At 36.0% G+C, this 10,828-nt stretch overlaps 1 protein-coding gene across 1 annotated transcript; it reads left to right on the top strand.

Annotated features, from left to right (window-relative positions):
* Nucleotides 1-5,475: 5,475 nt before the first annotated feature.
* On the top strand, nt 5,476-6,683 carry LOC123323031. Its single transcript, XM_044911231.1, has 3 exons — nt 5,476-5,614; nt 5,675-5,879; nt 5,913-6,683. The coding sequence occupies exons 2-3, from the start codon at nt 5,784-5,786 to the stop codon at nt 6,681-6,683; spliced, it is 867 nt and encodes a 288-aa protein (XP_044767166.1). The 5' UTR covers nt 5,476-5,614; nt 5,675-5,783.
* Nucleotides 6,684-10,828: the final 4,145 nt, after the last annotated feature.

Below are 10,828 nucleotides of genomic sequence, written 5' to 3'. Positions count from 1 at the left end.
TAGCATATCGCTGCTTGATAGTCTGAAAGTATGGTAAGATTTTCAACATGAAATCAGTCCCTTCCTAAGAAACTGAGCTGTCGCTTTTTCACAATGAGACACTTGCATGTAATTTCACTGAATCTTATCAAATGAACGATATATAGTCCTTTTCATTCAATATATGCCGAAATTTTGGAATCATCCTATTCATCTTAGGCCCAATTTTGATTTTGGAATAATGAAAACAGCATAGAAAAAATGAAAATAACTCGTTGATGAGGGACTACATAATGGAGAAAAATAAAGAATACTAGTATCATTCTTCATAGTTCATGTCCATGCTCATTTAATATTAATAAAATTCACAGGGAATTGGACAATAGTTTATTCTCAAAGTACTTATAACGAAACGTCGGCGATGTTATAAGTACTTTGAGAATAAACTATTGTCCAATTCCCTGTGAATTTTATTAATACTAGTATCATTGTTTTCATCTTCTCAAGTGGCGATAATAAAATGGCATCATATAGGCTATTCACTTATATAAGTAATTGTTCTGTATGTTTCTTATTCTGTTTGCAAATGCCTATTGAAATCAGGGAGGTTTTTTTGCCGGACCCTGTAGAATAAAAATTCTATCTCAGACTGCACCGACTAATTATGAACTGCGGTGGACTCTTAGACAAGGCCAAAAGTTGTTCGAGTAGTGGGGATAACTACGACAAGCTCCCGACAGCGATTCGGTATATAAACCATCGCAGCTGAAGTGTTGCTCAGTGCTTGGGATTGCAGCAGCGCAAACGCTCTACTATTGACCACTTTGATGCTATTCTAGAACAATTGAGTTGGTCGATCGTCCAGTTTGTGTGCTCTCTCCTCGTGTACATTGGATATTTCTAGCGACTCAATCAAAACGCTTCGTTTTCAATATGGCGTCGAAATCTGAAAACTACTCGTACGTAATGTTCGAAGGTGGAAATATTATAACCGAGAAGACTTTCCATCTCATTTCATCTAGTAGGCGTTCGGATCGATGCATTATGATATCAGGAGTTGAAAACGCTGGTAGAAGAAGAGTTGAGTTAGGTAGAAATATTTATGAACCAAGAATTACTCCTCAAGATCTCGAAGTTCTGCTCTCTGAGCCATTTTGCTCGATACAAGAACAATATTGAGGAGGGGAATTTCATCACGGACATATCATTCAGTTGACTAGATGATCAAAAAATTGGACGAGGATGAATCACCATCACTCATTTATCCAATAAAAATTCAAGTATAATAACCACAATTTGCATAGATTTTTGTTTCCTTTTCACTCCAAAGTGAAGTGATATTCGATTATTTGCAATTTCGAGTATATAAGAATATATACTTTGACATCAAATGTCAGAAATATTCGAATTTTCGAGACCACTGCTATTCTCCAGGTTTGTCCTCTCTTCAAAACATAGTAGTTTTGACTTTTCAGGAATCGAGATCAGAGTGTCTCTTTTCTATGAATTGCATATGGTATAAGAGTGAAATCGATGAATTATTTACACATAACTCATTGCAGAGGAATTGTATCATTAGATTCAGTTCTGATTCCACCCTTAGCATATCGCTGCTTGATAGTCTGAAAGTATGCTAAGATTTTCAACATGAAATCAGAGTCTTCCTATGAAACTGAGCTGTCGCTTTTTTACAAAGAGACACTTGCATGTAATTTCACTGAATCTTATCAAATGAACGATATATAGTCCTTCTTATTCAATATATGCCGAAATTTTGGAATCATCCTATTCATCCTAGGCCCAATTGTGATTTTGGAATAATGAAAACAGCATAGAAAAAATGAAAATATCTCTTTGATGAGGAACTACATAATGGAGAAAAATAAAGAATACTAGTATCATTGTTTTCATCTTCTCAAGTGGCGATAATAATAGAATAAAAATTCTATCTCAGACTGCACCGACTAATTATGAACTGCGGTGGACTCTTAGACAAGACCAGAAGTTGTTCGAGTAGTGGGGATAACTACGACAAGCTCCCGACAGCGATTCGGTATATAAACCATCGCAGCTTAAGTGTTGCTCAGTGCTTGGGATTGCAGCAGCGCAAACGCTCTACTATTGACCACTTTGATGCTATTCTAGAACAATTGAGTTGGTCGATCGTCCAGTTTGTGTACATAGGATATTTCTAGCGACTCAATCAAAACGCTTCGTTTTCAATATGGCGTCGAAATCTGAAAACTACTCGAACGAAATGTTCGAAGATGGAAGTATTATAACCGAGAAGACTTTCCATCTCATTTCATCTAGTAAGCGTTCGGATCGATGCATTATGATATCAGGAGTTGAAAACGCTGGTAGAAGAAGAGTTGAGTTAGGTAGAAATATTTATGAACCAAGAATTACTCCTCAAGATCTCGAAGTTCTGCTCTCTGAGCCATTTTGCTTGATACAAGTACAATATTGAGGAGGGGAATTTCATCACGGACATATCATTTAGTTGACTAGATGATCAAAAAATTGGACGAGGATGAATCAGCATCACTCATTTATTCAATAAAAATTCAAGTATAATAACCAAAATTTGCATAGATTTTTGTTTCCTTTTCACTCCAAAGTGAAGTGATATTCGATTATTTGCAATTTCGAGTATATAAGAATATATACTTTGACATCAAATGTCAGAATTATTCGAATTTTCGAGACCACTGCTATTCTCCAGGTTTGTCCTCTCTTCAAAACATAGTTGTTTTGACTTTTCAGGAATCGAGATCAGAGTGTCTCTTTTCTATGAATTGCATATGGTATAAGAGTGAAATCGATGAATTAATTACACATAACCCATTGCAGAGGAATTGTTTCATTATATTCAGTTCTGATTCCACCCTAAGCATATCGCTGCTTGATAGTCTGAAAGTATGGTAAGATTTTCAACATGAAATCAGTCCCTTCCTATGAAACTGAGCTGTCGCTTTTTTACAATGAGACACTTGCATGTAATTTCACTGAATCTTATCAAATGAACGATATATAGTTCTTATTCAATATATGCCGAAATTTTGGAATCATCCTATTCATCTTAGGCCCAATTTTGATTTTGGAATAATGAAAACAGCATAGAAAAAATGAAAATAACTCGTTGATGAGGAACTACATAATGGAGAAAAATAAAGAATACTAGTATCATTGTTTTCATCTTCTCAAGTGGCGATAATAATAGAATAAAAATTCTATCTCAGACTGCACCGACTAATTATGAACTGCGGTGGACTCTTAGACAAGGCCAAAAGTTGTTCGAGTAGTGGGGATAACTACGACAAACTCCCGACAGCGATTCGGTATATAAACCATCGCAGCTTAAGTGTTGCTCAGTGCTTGGGATTGCAGCAGCGCAAACGCTCTACTATTGACCACTTTGATGCTATTCTAGAACAATTGAGTTGGTCGATCGTCCAGTTTGTGTGCTCTCTTCTCGTGTACATTGGATATTTCTAGCGACTCAATCAAAACGCTTCGTTTTCAATATGGCGTCGAAATCTGAAAACTACTCGTACGAAATGTTCGAAGATGGAAATATTATAACCGAGAAGACTTTCCATCTCATTTCATCTAGTAGGCGTTCGGATCGATGCATTATGATATCAGGAGTTGAAAACGCTGGTAGAAGAAGAGTTGAGTTTGGTAGAAATATTTATGAACCAAGAATTACTCCTCAAGATCTCGAAGTTCTGCTCTCTGAGCCATTTTGCTCGATACAAGAACAATATTGAGGAGGGGAATTTCATCACGGACTTATCATTTAGTTGACTAGATGATCAAAAAATAGGACGAGGATGAATCAGCATCACTCATTTATTCAATAAAAATTCAAGTATAATAACCACAATTTGCATAGATTTTTGTTTCCTTTTCACCCCAAAGTGAAGTGATATTCGATTATTCGCAATTTCGAGTATATAAGAATATATACTTTGACATCAAATGTCAGAAATATTCGAATTTTCGAGACCACTGCTATTCTCCAGGTTTGTCCTCTCTTCAAAACATAGTTGTTTTGACTTTTCAGGAATCAAGATCAGAGTGTCTCTTTTCTATGAATTGCATATGGTATAAGAGTGAAATCGATGAATTAATTACATATAACTCATTGCAGAGGAATTGTTTCATTATATTCAGTTCTGATTCCACCCTTAGCATATCGCTGCTTGATAGTCTGAAAGTATGGTAAGATTTTCAACATGAAATCAGTCCCTTCCTATGAAACTGAGCTGTCGCTTTTTTACAATGAGACACTTGCATGTAATTTCACTGAATCTTATCAAATGAACGATATATAGTCCTTCTTATTCAATATATGCCGAAATTTTGGAATCATCCTATTCATCCTAGGCCCAATTTTGATTTTGGAATAATGAAAACAGCATAGAAAAAATGAAAATAACTCGTTGATGAGGGAATACATAATGGAGAAAAATAAAGAATACTAGTATCATTGTTTTCATCTTCTCAAGTGGCGATAATAATAGAATAAAAATTCTATCTCAGACTGCACCGACTAATTATGAACTGCGGTGGACTCTTAGACAAGGCCAAAAGTTGTTCGAGTAGTGGGAATAACTACGACAAGCTCCCGACAGCGATTCGGTATATAAACCATCGCAGCTTAAGTGTTGCTCAGTGCTTGGGATTGCAGCAGCGCAAACGCTCTACTATTGACCACTTTGATGCTATTCTAGAACAATTGAGTTGGTCGATCGTCCAGTTTGTGTGCTCTCTCCTCGTGTACATTGGATATTTCTAGCGACTCAATCAAAACGCTTCGTTTTCAATATGGCGTCGAAATCTGAAAACTACTCGTACGAAATGTTCGAAGATGGAAATATTATAACCGAGAAGACTTTCCATCTCATTTCATCTTGTAGGCGTTCGGATCGATGCATTATGATATCAGGAGTTGAAAACGCTGGTAGAAGAAGAGTTGAGTTAGGTAGAAATATTTATGAACCAAGAATTACTCCTCAAGATCTCGAAGTTCTGCTCTCTGAGCCATTTTGCTCGATACAAGAACAATATTGAGGAGGGGAATTTCATCACGGACTTATCATTTAGTTGACTAGATGATCAAAAAATAGGACGAGGATGAATCAGCATCACTCATTTATTCAATAAAAATTCAAGTATAATAACCACAATTTGCATAGATTTTTGTTTCCTTTTCACTCCAAAGTGAAGTGATATTCGATTATTTGCAATTTCGAGTATATAAGAATATATACTTTGACATCAAATGTCAGAATTATTCGAATTTTCGAGACCACTGCTATTCTCCAGGTTTGTCCTGTACAGAGACATCCTGTATAATATGTGTATGATGGGTTGTCTGAAAGCCAGGCGCTCCATTTCATCAAAATCTTAATGTTGTGGAAATCTTATCACTTGTCCATGTGTGGCGGTTCTTTCTTTTGTTCGCTGAATTATTTTTTCACAATTTTCACAAGTCGACATCTTCTTGAAGAGCGAATCTTAATTATTGAATTTTTATTACATTGAGCCTTCTATTGAGTTCATTTGATTATAAACTTACTGTCATAACGGTGAGATACCACTCTTGAGCTTGGTCAACGTTTTTTAGGTAAGAGAGAAAATTTTGTAGATTGTCAAATTTGTGAATAATGTGATCAACGTTTTTTAGATTCAATAAATTGAGGATTTCTGTCAGTCAATATTTTCTCTGAATCCTACATCAATTATTCGTAAACCCTCGTCCCAGCACATCTTGGCGCCCAACTTAAGGCGAATAAATGGATAGTAGGAGAGAAAATTACCACCTACGAAGTGTCAGAAAAAATATGGAGAAAGACCAGCTACAGGACGACATCACTGAAAATGCACGAGCCCTGTCTCCGGTACGTACTGAAAATGCACGAGCCCTGTCTCCGGCGGTACGTACTGAAAGGAAAGAAAACGGGAAACAGGAAAATCAGGAACATGGAGCTGTCCCAAAGGTGAAGGAAAGTGATTCAAGAACACCCAAACAAGTTAAGTATTCACACCACTCAAGGAGACGAATGTTCAACCTTGAAAATCAACATGAAAATGATAAGTCTAGAATGTTTGATATGTTTATTTCAAAAATTGTTAATGATACAGTGAGAATGACCCTTAATAATGTACAAGTTGATCAAGCTAGAAGTGGAGATCAAGAAAATGATTATTTTATGCAGGATGTTCCTGGGGTTGATTTGATTAATACTGATAATCTTGATACTGAAAATCTAGCGAATAACATACGTGGACATGCACGCGTTCAATCTGGTTCACGTATACAGGGTGTCTCTGAAAGAAATATAAACGTCAAATCAAATTTAAGTTCCAATTTTAACTTACCTCAGTGTCTTCCTGGGTTGAATGTACAGACTGCTCATCATTCAGGACAACAACAAATTTCAAATTTAACTATGAACGATAATTTATTTGGTTTGGGAGATCTTGTACTCCTCAAAGCTAATAACACGTCCTCTGCAATAAAATCAGAAATAAAAAAGTTTCTGCTCCTTTTTGAGGGTCCATTCGAAATAAAAAAGAAAATTCATGATCATACTTATGTTTTGGTATCTCCGAAAACTGGTGAAGAACGCGGAATTTTTCACTCGTCCCACTTAAAAACGTATGCTGTTCCGACCTATGCTGCTGAAAATTAGTTTTTCCTAATTTATCCTTGCACAGGATGGAAGGGGGGAAAGTTGTACAGAGACATCCTGTATAATATGTGTATGATGGGTTGTCTGAAAGCCAGGCGCTCCATTTCATCAAAATCTTAATGTTGTGGAAATCTTATCACTTGTCCATGTGTGGCGGTTCTTTCTTTTGTTCGCTGAATTATTTTTTCACAATTTTCACAAGTCGACATCTTCTTGAAGAGCGAATCTTAATTATTGAATTTTTATTACATTGAGCCTTCTATTGAGTTCATTTGATTATAAACTTACTGTCATAACGGTGAGATACCACTCTTGAGCTTGGTCAACGTTTTTTAGGTAAGATAGATAATTTTGTAGATTGTCAAATTTGTGAATAATGTGATCAACGTTTTTTAGATTCAATAAATTGAGGATTTCTGTCAGTCAATATTTTCTCTGAATCCTACATCAATTATTCGTAAACCCTCGTCCCAGCACAGTCCTCTCTTCAAAACATAGTTGTTTTGACTTTTCAGGAATCGAGATCAGAGTGTCTCTTTTCTATGAATTGCATATGGTATAAGAGTGAAATCGATGAATTAATTACACATAACCCATTGCAGAGGAATTGTTTCATTATATTCAGTTCTGATTCCACCCTTAGCATATCGCTGCTTGATAGTCTGAAAGTATGGTAAGATTTTCAACATGAAATCAGTCCCTTCCTATGAAACTGGGCTGTCGCTTTTTTACAATGAGACACTTGCATGTAATTTCACTGAATCTTATCAAATGAACGATATATAGTCCTTATTCAATATATGCCGAAATTTTGGAATCATCCTATTCATCCTAGGCCCAATTTTGATTTTGGAATAATGAAAACAGCATAGAAAAAATGAAAATAACTCGTTGATGAGGAACTACATAATGGAGAAAAATAAAGAATACTAGTATCATTGTTTTCATCTTCTCAAGTGGCGATAATAATAGAATAAAAATTCTATCTCAGACTGCACCGACTAATTATGAACTGCGGTGGACTCTTAGACAAGGCCAAAAGTTGTTCGAGTAGAGGGGATAACTACGACAAGCTCCCGACAGCGATTCGGTATATAAACCATCGCAGCTTAAGTGTTGCTCAGTGCTTGGGATTGCAGCAGCGCAAACGCTCTACTATTGACCACTTTGATGCTATTCTAGAACAATTGAGTTGGTCGATCGTCCAGTTTGTGTGCTCTCTCCACGTGTACATTGGATATTTCTAGCGACTCAATCAAAACGCTTCGTTTTCAATATGGCGTCGAAATCTGAAAACTACTCGTACGAAATGTTCGAAGATGGAAATATTATAACCGAGAAGACTTTCCATCTCATTTCATCTAGTAAGCGTTCGGATCGATGCATTATGATATCAGGAGTTGAAAACGCTGGTAGAAGAAGAGTTGAGTTAGGTAGAAATATTTATGAACCAAGAATTACTCCTCAAGATCTCGAAGTTCTGCTCTCTGAGCCATTTTGCTCGATACAAGAACAATATTGAGGAGGGGAATTTCATCACGGACATATCATTTAGTTGACTAGATGATCAAAAAATTGGACGAGGATGAATCAGCATCACTCATTTATTCAATAAAAATTCGAGTATAATAACCACAATTTGCATAGATTTTTGTTTCCTTTTCACTCCAAAGTGAAGTGATATTCGATTATTTGCAATTTCGAGTATATAAGAATATATACTTTGACATCAAATGTCAGAAATATTCGAATTTTCGAGACGACTGCTATTCTCCAGGTTTGTCCTCTCTTCAAAACAAAGTTGTTTTGACTTTTCAGGAATCAAGATCAGAGTGTCTCTTTTCTATGAATTGCATATGGTATAAGAGTGAAATCGATGAATTAATTACACAAAACCCATTGCAGAGGAATTGTTTCATTATATTCAGTTCTGATTCCACCCTTAGCATATCGCTGCTTGATAGTCTGAAAGTATGGTAAGATTTTCAACATGAAATCAGTCCCTTCCTAAGAAACTGAGCTGTCGCTTTTTCACAATGAGACACTTGCATGTAATTTCACTGAATCTTATCAAATGAACTATATATAGTCCTTTTTATTCAATATATGCCGAAATTTTGGAATCATCCTATTCATCTTAGGCCCAATTTTGATTTTGGAATAATGAAAACAGCATAGAAAAAATGAAAATAACTCGTTGATGAGGGACTACATAATGGATAAAAATAAAGAATACTGGTATCATTCTTCATAGTTCATGTCCATGCTGATTTAATATTAATAAAATTCACAGGGAATTGGACAATAGTTTATTCTCAAAGTACTTATAACGAAACGTCGGCGATGTTATAAGTACTTTGAGAATAAACTATTGTCCAATTCCCTGTGAATTTTATTAATACTAGTATCATTGTTTTCTTCTTCTCAAGTGGCGATAATAATAGAATAAAAATTCTATCTCAGACTGCACCGACTAATTAAGAACTGCGGGGGACACTTAGACAAGGCCAAAAGTTGTTCGAGTAGAGGGGATAACTACGACAAGCTCCCGACAGCGATTCGGTATATAAACCATCGCAGCTTAAGTGTTGCTCAGTGCTTGGGATTGCAGCAGCGCAAACGCTCTACTATTGACCACTTTGATGCTATTCTAGAACAATTGAGTTGGTCGATCGTCCAGTTTGTGTGCTCTCTCCTCGTGTACATTGGATATTTCTAGCGACTCAATCAAAACGCTTCGTTTTCAATATGGCGTCGAAATCTGAAAACTACTCGTACGAAATGTTCGAAGATGGAAATATTATAACCGAGAAGACTTTCCATCTCATTTCATCTAGTAAGCGTTCGGATCGATGCATTATGATATCAGGAGTTGAAAACGCTGGTAGAAGAAGAGTTGAGTTAGGTAGAAATATTTATGAACCAAGAATTACTCCTCAAGATCTCGAAGTTCTGCTCTCTGAGCCATTTTGCTCGATACAAGAACAATATTGAGGAGGGAAATTTCATCACGGACATATCATTTAGTTGACTAGATGATCAAAAAATTGGACGAGGATGAATCACCATCACTCATTTATTCAATAAAAATTCAAGTATAATAACCACAATTTGCATAGATTTTTGTTTCCTTTTCACTCCAAAGTGAAGTGATATTTGCAATTTCGAGTATATAAGAATATATACTTTGACATCAAATGTCAGAAATATTCGAATTTTCTAGACGACTGCTATTCTCCAGGTTTGTCCTCTCTTCAAAACATAGTTGTTTTGACTTTTCAGGAATCAAGATCAGAGTGTCTCTTTTCTATGAATTGCATATGGTATAAGAGTGAAATCGATGAATTAATTACACATAACTCATTGCAGAGGAATTGTTTCATTAGATTCAGTTCTGATTCCACCCTTAGCATATCGCTGCTTGATAGTCTGAAAGTATGGTAAGATTTTCAACATGAAATCAGTCCCTTCCTAAGAAACTGAGCTGTCGCTTTTTTACAATGAGACACTTGCATGTTATTTCACTGAATCTTATCGAATGAACGATATATAGTCCTTCTTATTCAATATATGCCGAAATTTTGGAATCATCCTATTCATCCTAGGCCCAATTTTGATTTTGGAATAATGAAAACAGCATAGAAAAAATGAAAATAACTCGTTGATGAGGGACTACATAATGGAGAAAAATAAAGAATACTAGTATCATTGTTTTCATCTTCTCAAGTGGCGATAATAATAGAATAAAAATTCTATCTCAGACTGCACCGACTAATTATGAACTGCGGGGGACACTTAGACAAGGCCAAAAGTTGTTCGAGTAGTGGGGATAACTACGACAAGCTCCCGACAGCGATTCGGTATATAAACCATCGCAGCTTAAGTGTTGCTCAGTGCTTGGGATTGCAGCAGCTCAAACGCTCTTCTATTGACCACTTTGATGATATTCTAGAACAATTGAGTTGGTCCATCGTCTAGTTTGTGTGCTCTCTCCTCGTGTACATTGGATATTTCTAGCGACTCAATCAAAACGCTTCGTTTTCAATATGGTGTCGAAATCTTAAAACTAATCGTACGAAATGTTCGAAGATGGAAATATTATAACCGAGAAGACTTTCCATCTCATTTCATCTAGTAGGCGTTCG

The sequence above is a fragment of the Coccinella septempunctata genome, chromosome 1 (genome assembly GCF_907165205.1).
Source record: "Coccinella septempunctata chromosome 1, icCocSept1.1, whole genome shotgun sequence".
In the NCBI taxonomy this organism is placed as follows: Eukaryota; Metazoa; Arthropoda; class Insecta; order Coleoptera; family Coccinellidae; genus Coccinella; species Coccinella septempunctata.
This window is presented reverse-complemented; position numbering and strand designations above follow the sequence as displayed.